The sequence below is a fragment of the Peromyscus californicus genome, unplaced genomic scaffold (genome assembly GCF_007827085.1).
Source record: "Peromyscus californicus insignis strain IS unplaced genomic scaffold, ASM782708v3 Scaffold_14__1_contigs__length_90479793_seg_2, whole genome shotgun sequence".
Classification (NCBI taxonomy): domain Eukaryota; kingdom Metazoa; phylum Chordata; class Mammalia; order Rodentia; family Cricetidae; genus Peromyscus; species Peromyscus californicus.
Genome location: NW_026294436.1, coordinates 43,623,040 through 43,643,770, shown reverse-complemented (window position 1 = coordinate 43,643,770; position 20,731 = coordinate 43,623,040). Strand labels below are relative to the sequence as shown.

At 44.2% G+C, this 20,731-nt stretch overlaps 1 protein-coding gene across 3 annotated transcripts in view; it reads left to right on the top strand.

Annotated features, from left to right (window-relative positions):
- Brinp2 (BMP/retinoic acid inducible neural specific 2) overlaps positions 1-20,434 on the top strand; it is a 103,021-nt gene extending 82,587 nt beyond the window's left edge. For 2 of the 3 annotated variants that reach the window (XM_052737323.1, XM_052737322.1), the window contains exons 5-8: positions 10,927-11,032; positions 14,512-14,748; positions 16,550-16,772; positions 18,409-20,434. In XM_052737323.1, coding sequence (XP_052593283.1) covers positions 10,927-11,032; positions 14,512-14,748; positions 16,550-16,772; positions 18,409-19,525 — 1,683 coding nt within the window. In that variant the 3' untranslated portion in view covers positions 19,526-20,434. Of the gene's footprint in view, positions 1-10,926; positions 11,033-11,115; positions 13,305-14,511; positions 14,749-16,549; positions 16,773-18,408 lie in introns of those variants that run through there. The other variant, XM_052737325.1, reaches the window with a different exon arrangement.
- The last annotated feature ends 297 nt before the right edge of the window (positions 20,435-20,731 follow it).

Below are 20,731 nucleotides of genomic sequence, written 5' to 3'. Positions count from 1 at the left end.
GCTCCAGGTCAGCCAGGCCACACTGAGCAAAGGGAAACAGTTGCTTTCTGGTGTCATCTCAGTTTGTCCTTACAAATGGTTACACCACCCATCCTCTGAAGGAACGTCTAGGCAGCAGACGGATCTGCTGTTGTCAAAGATATGTGTGACTGCATTCTAGTGGGGTTGAACTACTCAGTCAAAGAAGATGATTCCAGATAGCCATTTAAAGACAAGGTATACGTTTTCTAGGGTAGGAGTGGGGAGGGAGCATCTAGTATTACCTAGATTGGTCAAGAAGGGCACTTTAAGGTTTATCCTGTGAGGCTAAGACCTGAGTGATGACAAGCCTGATTGTGTAGAACTATGGAAGGCCATTTCAGTTAAAAAAGAAAAACAATGCTAAGTGCTAATGCCCCAAGTCAGGAAGTAGCTTAGTGCCCATTGAAGCCAGAGAAGAGTCCTGTGAGGGAAGAGAGGTAGATACACTCTGAAGACATGATACAAGATAAGGTTCTGAAGTAGGCTGGAGCTGGTTAGCCTGGCCACAGAAAGGAAGGTTAACAGCAGGCAAGGGAAGAGTTCTAGCAGGAACATGACAGAATCTCATGATCTCATGCATGTTTTAAGGGATCCATAGTTACTGTGACTTTAATAGCTACACTCTCCAACCTCCCTGCTCTAATTAACCTGTAGAACATTTCTACTAAGGGTCCTATGATTAATGGACAACTAATGACACTTTTGGGAATTCTGGGGTTTTAAAATTCTAAGTATAAAATTAAAGTGGTCTATAGACATCCAGGTTATGCTCTACTTTTGTATCATCTGGGGAATTTTGTTTACTCATCAGTTAACTCAGTATTTCTTGAGTACTCAGCACATACCAGATACTATTGTAGATGCCAAGAACACAACATAAAATCTCTACAGTCATGAAGTTTGTGTTCAAATAGTGTACCTGCAAATAAATGCAAAGATAATGTGAGATGATGGTGAATGATATGAGATATGAAACCAAGTAAGAGGACAGAGTGTGATGGGGCTGAAGGAATGTCACTTAAGGAGGAGCCTTCTTGAGTTGGGTGGTTTGTGTATCTTGAGCAAAAGTATTCTAGAGAGCAAGCACAAATGCCTTAAAGGGGGAACTGTGCTCAGTATGGGCCCAAGTACCAAGGAAGGAAGTGTAGCTGGTATGGAGTCAGCAAAGTAGTAAAATGAGAAACAAAGCTATGGAAGTTGAGGGGCCAGATCACTAGCACATTATTGATTATGGAGACAGGAAAGGGTGGTGTTAGAGACCAGTGTAGTGCCCAAGGGCAGTGTGGTGGGCACAGTGGGACATTATGGTGTCTCAGATGAAGATGGTGGCACATGCAGTTTGATGGTAGGGAGGTAGAACCTACAGGATGAGGTAATGGACTAGAAGAAAGAAAGAAAAATTAGATGCAAGATATTTGATGTGAGCAATCAAATGAATAGTGTTTCCTCTTACTGAAAAGAATAACATTGGGAGTACAGAGCCAGGGAGAACAATGGAAGAGTTTGGTTTGGGATATGGACATGTTGGGTTGACTTCCTGTTAGAAAGGACAGGCATCCAAGGAAAAGAATCTAATAGGATATTGGACGTAAACACCAAGGCTTGAGGAAAGGAGTCCTGATCTGGCACAGACACGTGTTCACATGGGCAGTTAGCACTGGTTGTGACTAGGAACCATGTTTCTGTTGTAAAGGAAATCAGAAGAATAGGTACTTTTTGGAGAGTGAGGTGGGATCCAGAAAGTGTTTTGTTTTGTTTTGTTTTTCATAATGAAAGCTATTATAGTTTACTGGTACATAGGAAAAAATAATTTGGTAGAAAGCACTAGAGTGATGAAGCAGTAGAGAGAGGAGATCATCTCTGGGGCATGATCCTAAAATGAAAATGTTGTCATTTCATGTGGGAATGAAAAAATGGACCTTACACAGAATCACTCCTTTCTTTGTGTCAGGGGGCAATGCAGAATGTGTAAGGACACCTATTGAAGAATGGTGGAATGTGGTAGTCAGAAGAAGCGTTTTTGTTTTTTGTTTTGTTTTGTTTTGTTTTTATCTGATTGGGTTCTGTATCCTCAGCTAAACAAGAAGCAAAGGCCTTGGCTGACAGGAAGAAGAAACTGTTGTGGAAAAATGTGTGACAGGGGGAAGGAAGGAGTGTCATTTGAGTGGAAACACCTAGTAGACTTCAGGGCAGCACTAGAGGCCCACATGATAGTCATCACAAGCACAGCATGAGATGAGCCACTCTAGTTGGGTGCATTTTATCAGCTCTATCCATGGTTCCACATACCAGCAGGCATGCACTAGATGGAAAGTTGGATTTAATCAAGGTGCATGTGTGGACAAGGCAAAGGAAAAAGGCAAAGGAGTTAAGATTATCTACCAAGGAATACACTGTAGATTCAGTATTCTAATTCAATCATTCAAAGAAAGAAGTTAAGGATTATAAAAAGTAGGTCAAATCCGAAGTTTGAAAGTCTAAGTCAGATAAGCAGTTCTCAGCCTTCCTAATGCTGTGAACATTCAACACAATCCCTCATATCGTGGTGATCCCCTAACCATTTTTCTTGCTACTTCATAACTGTAGTTTTGTTATGGTTATGAATTGTATTGTAAATATCTGATATGCGGGATATCTGATACGCAACCCCCATTGAAAGGGTTGTTCGAAGCCCAGGTTGAGACCTGATGTGTTATAGGAAAGAGACTGAAGGAAGTATGATATGATGTTTTTTATTGCAGTAATAGAGGAAATGCAGCTTGCAATAAAGTCTAGGACATAGCATGGGTGTGGTGACTAAGCTGAGATTAAACTATGAGGAGGCAAGGTAAGGCAGCCAAATATCTAAGAGGAGAAAAGGTTAAATGATGATGTGTATGGATGAAGTCAGTAGGAATGGTACAGGTGGTAACAATAAGAAGTCCACTACTATAAATCCTCAGTGAGCCAAGAAGTGTAACAAGAAAATAAATATCAAGCAGGCATAGTGGGGCATATTGTTGGATGATTCTGGCTTCCAGGAGCCAGAGACAGCTGGACAATAAGGAAGAATTGCAGTAAGGGATCTGCCTCATTTCCGTGCTCAAGTGTATGAGATGTGAGAAAGAAACAGCCACCGCTAGAGAAGGCAGCAGAGGAAACGACATCCCTGGGGAAGTGAAGCTGTAGTTAAATCAAAACAGGTGAAGTGGGCTCCTAAGAAGAGCTTGTGGTTATAGAGATGGTGCTGAGGACTAGTCTTAACATACAGGGAGCATGGTGGAAATTAACTGAAGAAAAAGCAGCAGATTACAGGGGTACAGTGTTTGAAGGGAGCATTTGGGAGAAGAGGATGGGTTTCCATTAGCAGAATGAAAAGGTTCACTTATGAAGCTGGTATCTAATGCAACTCAAAGTGATAGAAAGGGACTTTAAGTAGCCTGGAGAGAGTTTTACCGAGATATTAGAACTTTGAAGAATTTCCCGTCATCCTTCAGTTTCCTATGAGCTGTGTCAAACTTGGAGAGGAAGCACAAAATTCTTACTAGGAAATGAAAGGCAATTCAAAGATCTCATTACCTTCTAGTAGTCCATTCCCCTACCCCCTAACTTAGATTCACTGATCCATCACTGTCATTATTCCCTGCCCCTGTATCCCCCTTATCCCCATTCTGTTCCCCTAATCCAAATCCTTGTCAACGCATACCTGATTTTCTTTCATAATGCTTTTGTATCCTCCTCTCTCAGCTCTTCTCCCTGATTTATTCTACATTGGTACTGTGAGCATGAGCACCCACTCTGGTATCTCCTAATTTCAAGGCTCTAGACTGTACACAGAGCAAGCCTGTGGACCCGAGCAGGGTGCCCGTGGTATGCAACAGAAAGAAAGAAGGCTCCACTCCAAGAACCCGAGTCCTACCACTGTGTGTGGATTGGGTATTGAACAAGTTACCAAACTTCTTTAAACTTCATTTCCCCCCTCTCTGAAATTATTAAATAACTAGAAGAGTTTTCAACCTTGAGGAAATTCTGTGATATTTAACAAGAAAATGTACAGATTGCCCGGAGCCTAACACGGTTGGAGCTTGAAAAGGCTGATTGTTCTTAACAAAACAAAATCATCGACCATCTGCCCCTGCTATCTTTCTAGTTTCATCTCAAACAGTTTTCTCTTTGCCCATCCATCCACTTTTACCCTCCAGTCACATCATGTAAGCTAGGCATACCCAAATACCAGATGTTATTAGAACACTCAATCCTCTCATCTCACTTCCCAGGACTTGCTTTCTATTGTATTCCCAATGCCTGGCTATTGACCCAAGTGGCTCTTCCTTCCCTTCTTTGCTCAGTTCAGAAAAGTGACTCCTGTGAAGCTTTTCCTGACTCCTAGCATAGTTAAATGCTCCTTCTCAATGTTCCAGGCACATTCCTCCATTACTGAGCTTGTTATTTGAGCTATAGGTGCTCCTAACATAATTATTTACACAGAAAACTAAGAGATCCTTATAGGAGAAACTGTGTCTCACTCAGCCTTCATTTCCTAGAAGAGTACAAAGCTTGTCACATTGTGGGTAGTGAGTAAACAAATGTCAAATAATGAGGGAAGGAAGGAACAAACAAATGAATGAAGTCTATCTGTCTGTCTCTGAACCATTTTGCACGTGTTAGATAAATCTGCCTAACACACATACAAATACCTATGCATACATTTAGTTGAAAGAACCAGCAGTCTATTTAAGGCATTTGAGTATAAAGATGGTTTGTTAAGAGTTCTGTAAGGTCAGGTACTAAATTTATTCCAGACGTCTGTGGCTTGAGAAAGGTTGGTCATACTCTCAGCATACTCCTTTGGATTCTTGTTTGGATACTTGTTTCCACTTTAAAAAAAAAAATCTTAGCCTTCTTTATAATCCAACTTCTTTTGTTTGAGAGTTCTTTTCTCTGTTTATCAGACTTTTCTGAATCCTGTTATTTGACTTAAAATAGCGTCTCTTTGCTGCAGAGCTGCCACTGGCCCTGACTGAAGGTTATCTTTGTTTTATCTGCCATCAGTGCAAGGACCACAGCCCCATTCACGGTCAAATCCTAGTTCCTGATGTCTAGAAGAATGGGCTTAATCCTTAGGTATTAATTAGCTGAATTTTATAATTATCAACAATCAAATCCTTTTATAGTTTGGGTCTTCACATAACTCTGTTATCTTCAGAAAACATAACTGGTTTAGAGTTGACTTTCAGCTCATATGCCCAGCAGTGTCCCTAGAGTTGCTGCAGTGGGTTGATGGAGGAGTGAAAGACAGTAAGTATTCAAAGCCACATCTCTTATAATGCCTATGGAGGGTCCCAGGGCTCCAGCCACTGCCTGTCTCCTCAGAGGAGGGACAACTATCCCTGGAAGCCTTCTTTTGGAACTCTTCCAAGGACACATTGACTGCAAAATGAATATCCTGTCCCCTCTGCACCAATGGCCCTGGGGTTTTTTCTGGGAGTACAATGGGTTCTCCCCATAGGATACAACTCAAGAAAACCATGCATAAAAAAGGGATGGTTTCATATTTTCTCCCATCTCTGCCCTTCCCAGTTGTTAGTGAGGTGTATGGATTTCAAGGACATTCTGCTAGACTAAGGATCAAAGGGCTGTGTTGGAATCCCTTCTCACGGCTCCGCTCACCCGCTAAGTTTGATCAGTATTGCTGTCAACAGATTCCACCTCTTCTCTCTAAATGATTAGCACTCATAGACCCATATAGGATAGTCCAATAGCCAGGGTGCACCCTGCAGCACATCCTTAGAGCTAACAATCCTCTGTGCAGTAGCGCTTGCCATCTGCCTCTTTCTACTGAGCATGCCTTAGCAGTAGCCTTGCTGGGCTCCATCTCATTCATTACTATACCACTGGGTGGGGATGAATGGGGTGAGGGTGAGGGCTCTGCTCACCTGCTCTTCCTTCATGAAAGAAAAGTCCTCTAGCACATCCGCCTGTGTTGTTTCTCTAAGGAAACCTGTGGTTCCGTTTTACTCTTCCTTAGTAACTTCTTTGCATTAATGTAGAGAAACGGGTGCCCTGCTCCCTCTGGTCTGTTCCTTTGGGAACCAGTAAACGTTACTCTGTGTTGTAAGGCTTGCCCTGATCAGCACACGCTTTCGAGATAGGATTTGTCACGTTTCTGTTCGGGCTGTTTGCATGCCTGTTTCCCTCCTCCTCACACCCACTGCGACAGTAGGCCTTAAAGCAGAAGGGACTCCACCGCACGCACATAGCTCCAAGTCCCTTTACAGCATCTGGCATGTGGCAGGATGTTCAATAAAATGCTTGGGAGGTGAAATGGGGCTACACAGTTTAGAGGGAAGCAAACCAAGTGGAGCTAGGATACTTGGGAATCAGTTTCAGCCCCGAAGCTTGCTGTGTCTATGACCTTGAGGCGTCATTGAACTCCATTTGTCTCCTCCATAATCTGAGCTACCAACCACTTAACTCACCTGGACCCAGGACTTTCAGCTAATATGACTATCCCTGTTTTTAAAACATGGAAATATTTCCAGGTCCTTCAACCCATTATGCCCTAACCACAGCCACTCTTCCCCCTAGCTCCTCCGGACCTCTTTCTTTGTGGCAACCAAAGGACATATGCACCTCATGAATTCTCTGGAAGCCTTCTGGATAATAAGTCTGGCATCTCTACCAATTGGTTACTGCACTCAGATCCCACATGTTGATAAAGATAATGATTGCCACCCCTGTCTACTCTGCTATTGTGTTGGGGTGACACCAGATAATACAATCTACAGGAAAACCATGCAAAGTATGAAAGCTTATATGCCTATATATCTACCTGTAATTTCCTAGAAGGAATCAGCACCACGAGGAAGAGATAGGGCCATTTTCATAGTACTAATTCACCTCTTTCTAGAAGGACATGGAAAGACTTGGTAAGGAGGAACTGAAAAGCCGTGAGCTAACTGAACAGAGCCAGTCAGAAGACAGCCAGACCCTAGGCAAAAGGGAGTTTCTCACAGCCCATCCTTAAAACACACTTGGTAAAGCTGCAGCAGCCTGTGGCCTGCAATTCACTTTGAAGCCTTTTTAAGCACACACATCTTCACTGTGCTCTTCATGCTCAGCCCTATTGCTCACCATTAGAAGCCCATTTTCCTCTGCTGTTAGCATTGTAGGTATCCCCCCAGGTAGGGCAGTAGCAATCTGGAAGTGAGAGCAGGGGGAGTAGGGTAGGCTCACTGGATGACGGTTTGCACAGTCTGGTATTATGGAAAATTGGCTGCGCTAATGAACCTGAGATACATCAGGGCTTTCTGAAGGCAGGATGGTCTCTGTCAACAGACCAATTAGCACACAATTATGTTCCCCTTCTGAGAGCTTATCTGAGGCACTTTTTGAAATGTGTGTGCCTGAGTGAACTGCACTTTCTGTTACCTCTATGGGCCCTTTTAATAATCTCCCAGAGCCGCCTGCCCCTTTACAGAGAAAGCTTCAAGACTGTGTTGACTTGCCCTTCAGAGACAGGGGCTTTCACCACATGGGTAGGAGCAGGGCTACATATCAGCCTGTACTGTTTACCCAAGTCAGTGTCTGACAGTATCTACGTAAGACCCCTCACAGGCACCTTTCTTCTTCCTATCTCATTATCTATCCAGGGAGGAGAGAGACGGTGTCAGAACAGGTAGAAATAAAAGTAATTATGACTTTGGTATCTAATGAAGTCTGAGCAATCCTTCCTCATGACGATCTGGCTTGCCACTCTCCCCTCTATCAGGACATGGGTACGATACCAAGGTATTTCCTCTTCATTCTCATCCTGCATCGCAATCAACAAAGGGGAGCTCTTCTTCCCAGCGACCTTCCTGACTGATGGTCTTCTCGTGGAACTGACATTGGGACAAGCAGAAAGAGAAAAAAAAAAAATGACAAGATTACAGCCAGCCTCACTATGGAGATGTTGGGATGATGGTGGGAAGTTGATGGACGAGTGCTAGGTGGAAAAAGGCTTGGGGGTCAGAGAAAGAACGGGAACGCCTCGATTGTGGCTATTTCCTGACCTGCCCTTCCCTGCACACGACTTGTTATCTCATTCTCTGCCTGAAGCTAGTTGGTGAGTCATCACCTCAGGAGTGGGTAGATGAAAAATCCAGAGTAACGCTTAGCAGTATTTGGGTGGCCAGCTTGAGGTAAGAACAAGCTAGTTTCTCAATACTGTAGCATACCGCCTTGTACCTGCCATTCAGCCCGGCCCATTCTCACAGGTTCCACTACATTGTGCTAATTCTCGGCCATGGCTCTTCTTATGGGGAGTATTACACAAAGAGGAGACTTGGCCTTGACGTAAGCCTGGCTCTGTCTTCCCAGTCTAGTCTGATCACTAGCCAACCACTTGCTCAGTCGGAAGTATTCAGTACATAGTGTCCACATGGGAAGAGAGGCCAGCCCAAGAAGATCCATAAGAACACTGGAATTCTAGAAACATATTTCTACCAGTCTACAAGTGCCATACAGGCAGGAACTGTCACATTCATCTGTGAGTTGATACTAACTGAATAAAGCAATGCAAGACTATATTGAATTCATCCTGGCCCCCTGGGATGCAATATATATGATAAGGAGTTGGTCATTTAACTTACCTAGACCTTGTTTTCTTTTCTTTTTTTTTTTTTTGGTTTTTCGAGACAGGGTTTCTCTGTGTAGCTTTGCGCCTTTCCTGGAACTCACTTGGTAGTCCAGGCTGGCCTCGAACTCACAGAGATCCGCCTGGATCTGCCTCCCGAGTGCTGGGATTAAAGGCCTGTGCCACCACCGCCCGGCGACCTTGTTTTCTTAATCTCTTATAGAAAGATAATGAATGAAAAATTGAGGACATGACAGCTCTTGGGTGTTTGAGGAGAAGGTTTATTGTAGATATGAGGGAAAAAAAAAAAAAAAAAAAAAAACAGCTAATGGCATCTGAAAGAGCCCAGATTGAACCAGACCAGCAGACTGAACCAGGTCATGGGGAGGAGAGAGCAAGGGAAAGAGAGAAAGGGGGTGGGGGAAGCTGAGGACCAAGAGGCCCTGAGCATCCCAGGAGAACGAGAGGCCAAGAGAATGCATGGACCAAGAGGGTGCATAGCCACAATGGCTGAATTACATAGAAGGAGAAGTTTAGGGTAGAGGGCGGGGTGAGGAGTGCTGGGAGGAGCCACAGGTACTGAGTGAGACTTGGGAGACCTAATGGATAGCAATACTAATTTCCAATCATTAGATTCCCCCCACACACACACCCAGTATTAGCCTTCTGAGGAGGGCAAATCACTAGCATTTTAGGTGAACTGATCTCTTCAGAATATTGTCTAGAAAGTGATTGAATCCCTTGAATCCTTACTCACTTTTCAGGGCTGTTTTAAGCTCCCAGGATCAGTCCTGACTCCTTGCCCAGGGTTTGTGGTATCATTCCATCTCCCACTTGACAACTTTATTCTTGATTCATTTTCTAAGCCTAGGTAAACAGGAGTCCCTCTGTGATGTCCCCTGCATTTGGGGTTCCTTAAGGGGCCGGGCTTGTACCTATGTACTTTGGAGCATGTGCTGTAGATCCCAATGTCTTTCTTTTTGAGATTTTCTTCTTAAAATATATTTCCCATAACTCCTCTACTGTCTACTTCCTACTTATCTTTAAAGAACCCAATCGTCAGTGGTATTTCCCCTGTTCTTTTTGTTTTCCGTCTGCCTAGGGATGTGTTTCCTGTGACATATTCTTTGGTCACAATTCACATGTCTATCAGTCATCTGTAATCTACCTGCCTCCTTGAATGACTCATTATATAGCTCATATATCATTGTGCCTATCTCCCTGAAAAGACTAGAACACATTACTCATACATTCTCAGGTTCACTGCTTACTTACGATGTTCCAGACTCTGCGCTAGCCGCTATTGACATCATGGCAAGCAAAATAAATAGGAGCTTACCTCTGTAGAGACTCTAGCATGGGAACCAGGTGAGGATCAAATACTCACAGGAAAGCATGTGGAACTGCAGCCCATGTGACTGCTGCAAAGCACAGGTGCCTGGAGCTACAAGAGAAGGTCAGCAGTGCCAGTAGAACCCCGGAAGAACTCCAGAAAGGCACTCTATCAATGTTTGATGAATTGTGTGGAATTGAACAGGGGCTGCTCAATAAATACTCCTTGATTGGTTGATGGATTGTTGGCAAGGACTTTGGAGCTCCTGAGAAGAAAGGGCCTCAGGTCCCCATCATTCTTACTACATAATTATTTCAGTGAATTTCAAGTCTCCCATTTTTCATCTTATACTTTAAACATCAGAGAAAACTGATGGGCCAACTTTATAATATTTTAAAATATGGTGTTTGGAATATTACATGGCTGTAAGAGTTTATGTATATTTAATATACTAACTAAAATATGCAGTAATCCCATAGCTGATTTTCTCTAAGGACATCTCGGCACTGAGGTGGACTGAAATGTTTAATACTAATAATAATACTCCTAACTCCTCATATTTCTCTAGTGCTTTTCATAGTTAGGATCTCCAAAACCTGTGAGCACCCCATCAAGTGGATGCAGCTGGCTCACTCACATGCTAACAGGGACCATCTCTGGCCCTTTGCCTCCTTCAAGTTGGTGTCTGCCAACTTGAAGGTCTCACTCCATATTCAACTTCCTGGTTACACATTTTGTTTGCTCCCCTCTGGAAGGCTCTCTCAGTCACATGCAACTTCTGCCACCAACCACATAGAAATGATGTTCACTGACCCAGAACATGCAAACTAAGTCACTTTGCATTCCCAGTGTAGACAAATGCAGTTCTTTGCTCAGAGAAAGGACAGAGAGTCTCCAAGTGGATGGTTAGAAGAAAAAGGCAAAGAGAAACCTTCCTCTTGTTTTCTGAGTCTATAGCTTATCTCTTTTTCTCTAGGTCACAGAGACCAGGACTGGGCCACTGGGCTGCAGCAACTATGACAATCTGGACTCGGTCAGCTCTGTCCTGGTTCAGAGTCCAGAGAACAAAGTTCAGTTACTGGGTAAGGAGCTGCAAGGTTTCATACTGGTGGAAAACCTAAATCCCTAAAGAGAAAGGAAAGATTTGATTCTTTCATTTGAATATGTTATCACGGGTCAGGGTCTGGGAAAGGTGTGTCCAGGCTCTTGGTCTCTTGTTTATGGTACTGAAATAAGGACTCATGTTTTACAAAATGAGCAAAGTAACTTTATCCAAAGCAAATCAACAGTATAGATCAGAAATTACCAGAACTGGCAGCAGGCTACCTAAGTGAAGGTGCTCAAGGACCCAGATTATTGTGTGGCCTTCCTTTTATGGTGTTCAAGAGGAGGAGGAGGAGCTGGTTACTAGGGGCATAGTTTGGATGGTTCTATACTTTGATATATAGATCCAGTTCCTTAACCATTTTTTTTCTACTGTGAATGTTCCTTCCCATAATGCATGTCATTTTAACCAGATGTGTGCCAATTATGCATAGGCATAGGATGGTAAGTAATGGATTCTCCCTAAAAGTTCACTTGGGGACCCAGTTTTACCTTATTGAACCTATGCTCAAGCCTAGTCTAGGCCACATTGTTCCCGCCACTTCATACCCAGACATAGTGGACCACAATTGAATAGAATGCAACTTTGATGGTTGTCAAGAGGAAGAGAATGTGCTCCATTGTTCAGAGCAGGGTGTGCACGCACGCAGCTCTTTGCAGGTGAGGGTTCTATGGTGCTAACACTTTCCAGGTGCATTTCTTGGAGTAGGGTGTGTGTGTAAAGCACACGCAGGTAAAAGACCTAGGCTGCCAATTGTATTTTGAATAGAAGTGTGTACACAGCTCCTAACAAGTACAGTCCCAGGTTATTAAGTTTATGCTTACCTGCCTCAGCTAAGTCCTTAAGACAAGAATCTTCACAAATCTTAGGACCTGCGTGTAGCAAATTTCCATCAGGTTTTTTTTTGGGGGGGGGACTTCTGAGGATTTGCCCCACACCCATGACACTTGACACCTAAATACTTCCATTGTGTTTCTTTTCCAAACCTGTGTTATTATCCTGTAGGGATCAGACACACAGCCTTGTAAACCCAGGACTCAGCCAGTGATTGCTTTGGTTATCAAAGGCACACTAAGAAATGAGTGGCCTTCGCATAGTAATTGTGGGCTCACTAATAGAGCTCACTCTAGCTCAAACTTTGGGTCTACTGATCTGCAACCACAACAGAAGAGGAACTCTTGCTTTCCAATTCCCAGTCTGGTTTTCCATGAGAAATTCAAAGCCAGGAGCAGCATACAAGAGGAATGATGAGGAACATTTGGACTGGAGACAATGGACAAAGCAGAGAAAGAAAAAGAAAAAAGCCACTGTTGTAGTCCCAAAGAATGGGGGACAAGTAGAAATAATTAATCCCATCTGTACCTCAAATGTTTTAAGGGAAGAGCTATGCAAACTGATTCAGTAAAAAAGTTCATTTTTTCTAAGAGCTAACTGACTTGGCCTCTGTTTAAGATATTACTATCCCAGCATCAGAAAAATCAATAGCCCTCACCCAGGATCTACGATTACAAATTTCAAGCAATCTGAGCCAGAGGCAACCAATATTGCTTTAGGAATTAACAAATATACAGTAAGAGAAGTAAAAAACCTACTAATAGATACTCAATACAATTAATATCTCTCTTCTCCTATGTCCCTATACAAGCTGGATTTGTGTCTGGAAATTAGCAGTGAGTGAAGTTCAAAATGTCTGGTGGTTCATTTGGAATAGTTTATGCCATTTAATTTTATAGCCCATCACTCACGCAGACATTGCTCAGGGCACTTACTTTATAGCAATGGGAAATGTTCTGGTGAAGAGGAGGGAGGCAATGGGAGAGGGAAGGAGACTACTTGAAGAGAATAAGTGTTGAAAGGAGGTATGTGGATAGGGTGTGTGTTTTGAGGAGGGACTTTCAAGTGCCATGGTGGACACAGAGTCAAGAAAGGGAAATTTAGGAGCCAGTAAGAGTCGGAGGTAGACCTCAAGTGAGAACAGAAAATATCGTAGCTGCTGACAAATCTAAGGTGTAGTGTGAGGTCGGCTGAGCCTGGGACGCACATTGTGAGCTCTTTGATTTTTCTGCCAAGGACAAAATCATGGATGTGGAAATGAAAAGCCTACATTTGAGAAAAGAGGATCCTCACATTTGGGGGTCCAATGCCTCACTCTCCTGGCAGAAGGTCTAACAATATCACTACTGGAAGAGCTCCTGAAGATCTGAACCACACTCAATCCATCCATACTCCCTATCTCTTCTCCATCCTTTGTAAGTTTCCAACAGCCGTCTTACCTGTGGCTTAAAGCCAGTGCCTATCCAGGCCTGATGGTCTGATGCATCGTGAGGCCCAGTGTACCATCCTACATTCATATTTTCCTAAGAATTAAATTAGCTGGGCAGTGGTGGCATGTGCCTCTAATCCCAGCACTCAAGAGGCAACGGCAGGTGGATTTCTGCCAGCCTGGACTACAAAGCAAGTTCTAAGACAGCCAGGACTACACAGAAAAACCCTGTCTCAAAAAAACAAAAACAAAACAAAACAACAAAAATAAAATCAATAACGACCAAAAAACCAAGAGTTAAACTATACTGAGATAGGCAACCATTCCCAAGTATGCAGTATCACCTGGTAAAATAAGGGTGGTGATTGACACCAGGGCTGTGACTTGAGGGGGTCTCTGTAGCCTTTGGCTTTTATTTTCTCATTAAAAAAAAAATCTCAATATGAAATTAGGCGTGGTGACACACACTGATAATCCCAGCACTTGGTGGAGCAGAGATAGGAGGATCAGAATCCATCATCAACAACATGAGGAATGTGAACCCAGCTTGTTTTAGGGAACAAAATAAAACAGCACTACCACTTCTGGGATGGAGATTACCCTGAAGAGTCACTACCAACTATATCTAGAAAGTACTTGATTTAGTACCTGGCCACTGTAAACCTATAGTGCCTATCCCTAACTCATAACCAGAACATTTTCAGCTATCCAGGCTGGCATGGGAGGCCCAGGAAGGATAGCATTTAGTAAATGTCCGAGCATGCCTACTGCCAACTTTGGTGAAACTATAAGGAGGATGGCTAGTGGAGGAGAGCAAGTCTTGCTATCTCCCCCGGGAGGGCCTTAAGCTCTAATTTTATCTGAAACACCTTCCTGTTTCTCTCCTAGAAATGCTGATGTGTAGTCAATAAGCCTGTTCTTATGATATGCACGCTCCCTCAATTTGGCTGATGTGAGGAGTCTGGCTAAGCCTTGGGCTTTGATGCTCCTCCTCTGCATATTCAGATCCTCCCCCATCTGTCAGGGGGGCTAGAAAAGCTCTCTCTCCCAACCAGCTCAGCAGGATCAGACCCTGAGGTGACCATTCTCAGGCCCAGTCAGCAAAACCCTGTTTGGATTCCTGTAGCCTTGGGTGTGAGAAACTGAGTCCCACTGGTTCTGCTCAGTGATTCTTTGATTCATCCTTTCCCCAGGCCTGCAGGTGCTGCTCCCCGAACACCTGCGGGAGCGTTTCGTGGCTGCAGCACTTAGCTACATCACATGCAGCTCTGAGGGTGAGCTTGTCTGCAGGGAGAATGACTGCTGGTGCAGGTGCAGTCCCACTTTCCCAGAATGCAACTGTCCTGATGCTGACATCCAGGCCATGGAGGACAGCTTGCTGCAGATCCAAGACTCCTGGACCACTCACAACAGGCAGTTTGAAGAGTCAGGTAAGCAAGACAACTATCCCAAGTGTCCCGTCCCCCCCACTGAAGAGTAGAGGCTGTGAGGGGCCAGAACATGAGAACAAATCTGACTTGGATCCCAACTTACTTTTTTTGAACGTCTAAGGAAAGAATAATTGTATCGTCACCAAGAGTCTTAAGTAGTGTTTTTTTTCTTCATGCAAATAACCATAGTGCCTAACTTTAGATATATGTGTTAAGGACTTAATTAGCTGAGATAAAAATCATTGAGAACATACATATCATTGTCCTGCTGGCTTCTGGTTTCATGGTGTCTAGCATAATGCTTGCACATGATAAATATTTGCTGAATAGATGAAATATATATAGAATGGTCTATTTGTTACCCAGTGGAAACCAAACCAACTGTTGTTTGTTGTTGACATAGCTAATTATCAATGCCATCTTAGGTCCTGGAGTCTGAGGGGTTAGTTTTGCTTCTTGCCCTATACTGACCAACTTTCCCTCCTTGGTTTAAACCATGCAGTTCCTCAATGCTATGATATCCTCATCTTTAAAAGAGTGTGATAGCAACAGGTTGGTGCAAGGAGCTATTAAAAGAATCAAGTTCCAGATCCCAACCCCATGCTTTGGGTTAGCAGTAGTAGGATATGTTTTATAATACAACTTTAGTTTTTTACCACTATGAGATACTACAAGTGAATAAATGAGAATGTCACAGACCTCTGGTGATTAGGTGGTGGCAGGTCCCAAGGCAAAGCAGAGAAGAGGGACTTGGGCATGAGTTCAGAAAGCATACCATACCCAGGACATTCAAAAGAACTCATACTTGGAGCTTGGAAGTACTCATGATGTTGCTTCTATATTAGATACAGGGTAGAACGCCTATGTGACCAGGAGCCCAGGAGAGCAAGAGTATCTTAGAGAATCAGAGAGTAGGCTGTGGAGGGAGAGGTGAGGCTCAGGGACTAAATGTTTCTAAGATTTCTGAGCTGGCTACACTACCTTCTCTGTGCCCACATTTGCCCGTCACTGAGCTTGTATACCTCTTTCACTGGTGAGTGCTCTGAGTATTGTGGAAGAAATTTGGTCAAAGAGAGACAGAAAGGGAGTGGATCAGGATAGGAGGGGGCAGGGAGGAGATGAACTGGGCGGAGTAGATGTGGGAAACAGTACTCAGGATATGTTACTAGAGAAAAAAAGATTGCTCTAGGAGTAAGTCACCTGGAGAGGAAAAAGGAAAAGGCACATCCCACGGCTGTTAGTCAAAGCGGAACTTCCAGGCATTTGAGGAATGACAGACAGATCAGTTTTGAAAAATCGAAGATTTAGTGGAATAAGAACAACAACAACAAAACCTCAGAAGCAGGGGCTGGAGAGCTGGCCCAGTGGTTAAGAGCATGTTTTGCTCTTCCAGAGAACCTAAATTTGGCTCCTTGCAACCATGTTGGGTCATTCACAACCACCTCTAATTATAGCTCTAGGAGATCTGCCCCTTTTTCTGGTCTCTATGGGCACCTACACACAGCACACACACACACACACACACACACACACACACACACACACACACACACACACACACACACACACACAAGTAAAAATCTAAAAATGAATGAATTCTAAAAAAAAGAACCCTGCAGCTACATTTTATGATATGTAAATTTCCAATAAAGCCATATGTAATTTAAAAAACTAGTACAACGGATGGGAAGTCTCTTTCTTATGCAGTGACTGTGAGGGGCCCTAGGGTCTAAGGAACCATCGATCTGTATTCCCAGGACTCTACATAGCTTCTGCTCAGATCCTGTATTTTTGCCCACAGAAGAATTCCAGGCCCTGCTGAAGAGGCTACCCAGTGACCGATTCCTGAACTCCACAGCCATCTCCCAGTACTGGATCATGGACACTAACGTCCAGCACCGCTACCAGCAGCTGGGGGGCAGCTTGAAAGTCCTGTTAAAGAAGATGCACCGGATTGTCCGCCGCCTCTTCAATCTCTGCAAACGCTGCCATCGGCAGCCTCGTTTCCGCCTACCCAAGGAGAGGTGAGCATCCAGGGTTCGGATCCAGAGCCCAGCACTTCCTGGTCATAGCTGCTGAGGCCAAAGACACTATGGCCGACATGGAAGAATAGAAAGTGCTGACACGTTCAGTCACTCTGTTTCTGTGACCTTGGCCTCTTTACTTGTCCCTTTCAATCATCAATTGTGTATGAAGAAGTTAAGGGAACCTTGTGTTACTTTTATGCAAATTAGAGTATATTCAAATACTATTCTAGTAACACCAGATTTCTCACTTGCCCTTTTCCAGTTTTCTAAGTCTTCTAGTGAGGAAGAAGGTTGAGTTCAAGTTCATCTACAAATTGCCAATGATGGGAAATAAACACACTAGATTGTTTCCAACAAGTGACTCTCATCCCTTGTCTGAGTCACGGGAGGGAAGAAAGCTGAGGCCTAGACTCTCTTAATGGGGTGGGAGTGTACTGTGATAGGAATCCACTTATTTATTCACTCATTCATACATGCAGCCATTAAAATTGTATTAGATCTATATTCCGTGCCCTGCTGTTTAGCTATAGAGGATACCATTGACAAGGAGAGATTTAGCAAACATGTAAAGACATACAAAATTTTAAATCCTGATTGTATTAGCCACTGAAATTAATGGGGGCAGAACACCAATCAAAAGGACATACATTTAAAAAAAAAGAACAAAAACATAAGAAAGGATAGTTCCTAAGAGGCCGAGGCTAGAGAGAAAAACCTCCTAAGAAAAGGAAGTCTTGGACAGCTTGTGCAGGAAAAGAAAGGAAAGCCTGGACTGTGTAGGTGAGACAAATACCCTGAGAAGTGTAGCTACCCTCACAGCAGCCCAGCCATGTCACTAACTCAGGGAGGGCAGGAAGCAGGAGTGGAGAAGACAGACCAGCAGGGTTAGTAAGATGGTGCATTTTATTTTAGCAACTAATTATTAAATGCCATCATGAACGAGAAACAAGCTCACTCCCTAAGAATGTGTTAGTGGACAGCACAGGATCCCTGTTCCCACTGCCCTCCCAGGGAAACCAGCTATCAATAAGGGCTCCATAAAGCCATAGTAAGTTCATACACATACAGTTGCCATGGATTAAACCAGAACATAGTGATGAGACAGTTACTGGAGTTGTCCTTTGAAGGAGACACTGGAAACAGCCGATTTTAATGAGGTAGCTAAGAGTTGAAATCCAAAGTTTAAGTAAGCCCCCAAAAATTCCATGTCTTCCTCTAAGACGGATAAAGCAGGAAATAAGGAAAGACCCTTAGGTGGGCATGAAGTTGGCAAGAATACGAACTGTTTAAAGAGCTATGCTATAGGGAAGGCTAAAAAGATAGATTTGATTCAAGACATTGAAAAGCCTCCAGTTTTGAAAAGAGGAATGACTTGAAAGAAATTTAGCCTGGCTGTTTCCAGAACAAGCCTGATGTCATATCTCTCTGGTTGGTCCACTAGATAGAGTTCCAGGTTTAACTCAGTTGGTCCAAAGTGGAGCACCAGGGTTTTCACCTCTCAGCCAACTTGTGGCTTTGATCTTTTTATTGCCTCCCCCAGCTCCCATCTGCTAGTCAGTTCCCTGATACTCTTAGGGAGGACAGTGGCCTACAGCTTCCTTTGACTCTCACTCCTTTGTTTGATCTCTTCAAGATCCCTGTCTTTCTGGTGGAACCGAATCCAATCCCTTCTCTACTGTGGAGAAAGCACCCTTTCTGGGACCTTCCTAGAACAGAGCCACAGCTGCACCTGTCCCTATGACCAATCTTCCTGCCAGGGCCCCATCCCATGTGCCTTGGGTGAAGGGTCTGCATGTGCCCACTGTGCTTCAGACAATAGTACTCGCTGTGGGAGCTGTAACCCTGGCTATGTGCTGGCCCAGGGACTGTGCCGGCCAGAGGTAGCTGAGTCTCTGGAGAATTTTCTAGGGTTGGAGACAGACCTGCAGGACTTGGAGCTGAAGTACCTGCTGCAGAAGCGAGACAGCCGCATTGAGGTGCACTCTATCTTTATCAGCAATGACATGCGTCTGGGCAGCTGGTTTGACCCTTCCTGGAGGAAGCGGATGCTGCTCACTCTGAAGAGCAACAAGTACAAGCCTGGACTGGTGCACGTGATGTTGGCCTTGTCCTTGCAGATCTGCCTCACTAAGAACAGCACCCTGGAGCCTGTCATGGCCATCTACGTCAACCCCTTCGGGGGCAGCCACTCTGAGAGCTGGTTCATGCCTGTAAATGAGGGCAACTTTCCTGACTGGGAAAGGACTAACGTGGATGCAGCTGCCCAGTGCCAAAACTGGACTATCACTTTGGGGAACAGATGGAAGACTTTTTTTGAGACAGTCCATGTTTACCTAAGGAGCCGAATCAAATCCCTAGATGACAGCTCCAATGAGACAATCTACTATGAGCCCCTGGAGATGACTGATCCCTCCAAGAATTTGGGCTACATGAAAATCAACACCTTGCAGGTCTTTGGCTACAGCCTGCCCTTTGATCCGGATGCTATCCGAGACTTAATTCTACAGTTGGACTACCCATATACTCAAGGTTCCCAGGACTCTGCACTCTTACAACTCATTGAACTCAGAGACCGGGTGAACCAACTCTCTCCACCTGGCAAAGTCCGGCTTGACCTTTTCTCCTGCTTGCTCCGGCACAGGCTCAAGCTGGCCAACAATGAGGTGGGCAGGATCCAATCCTCCCTGAGAGCTTTCAATTCCAAGCTGCCAAATCCTGTGGAGTATGAGACAGGAAAACTCTGTAGCTAATGGGGGAACTACCCCAGCACTGGTCAGAAAGTTGATCCACACATTCAGGGTGCAAAGATAATCGGAGCCCTCACCTCAGTGCCAACAGGATGCTTCTCTGAGACTTTCAGCACCTGGGAGATGGGAGCTCAAGGCTTGGACTGAAGCAGGCGAGAGACAATGAAACAGCCACTGCACACATGCACAAGTGCATACAATCCCCCCCTCGCCCCCACTCACAGGGAGGCCACAGCTCAGCAGCCTCAGATCTGTCAAGTTGGTGCTCTCAAAAATGAATGCATTTGAAGAAGAGGCAAGGAAGAGATAAAGAACCAGCTACACCAGGAAAGAAAGGAGGGAAAATTCTTCGAAGTGATTCTTGTCATCCAGGATAGCAAGAGGGGACACACGTGGGAGGGGCGGGAGACCTCCCCTCTGTGGAGTCACTTTTGTATTCTTTTTAACCAGATTTCTTAAAATGTTGTCGTCGTGTGACTCCCTGCATCGGTTCTTACTTTTTGTACACTGCCTCCCTGCACCCTGGAGGCCATGGGCTGGTGGCTTCCGGTGCCACTTCCTTAGAAAGTGTGCACAGTGCTATGGCGGAGGAGCCAACAGGAAGGGCAGGCCACAGCCTCTTTGCTCACTCCTCACTTCCCCCTCCCCGCCAGACCCCTCACACCTCCTTGGCCTCCCCAGTTTCCGAGTTTTGACTTGTTCCAAGAGCCCCTCCCAGCTCATCCGGCGCCCTCTTCCCACAGCACTTGTCTGTCCAAGGAAGCAGTTTTGTCAAGTTAGAGACAGTGTATATGGAAATGTTCTTTTCTAAAAAACAACAAAACAAAAAATATTTATTTTGTGATTGTTTTTTCTTGTCAATCTGCTCCAGTCATATGAATCTCTGAGTAAAATTTTACTTGATTTAATGCATTTTAAAGACCCTTTTTAGTGGGAAAATGAGAGAGAAATGAGAAATATAGTTCCTTGGGTTGTCTGAATGTTTATTATTATTATTATTATCATCATCCTGTGTCTGAGAGGAGTGTCCGCAGATCATGTACATTGATGCGGGAGGCTAGTTCATTAGTGTATGTATGTGTTAATTTGTGCCTGTGTTAACTCAGGTATGAAGTGTGTGTGTGTGTGTGTGTGTGTGTGTGTGTGTGTGTGTGTGTGTGTGTATGAGAGAGAGAGAGAGAGAGAAGAAGGAGGAGGAGGAAGGGAGAA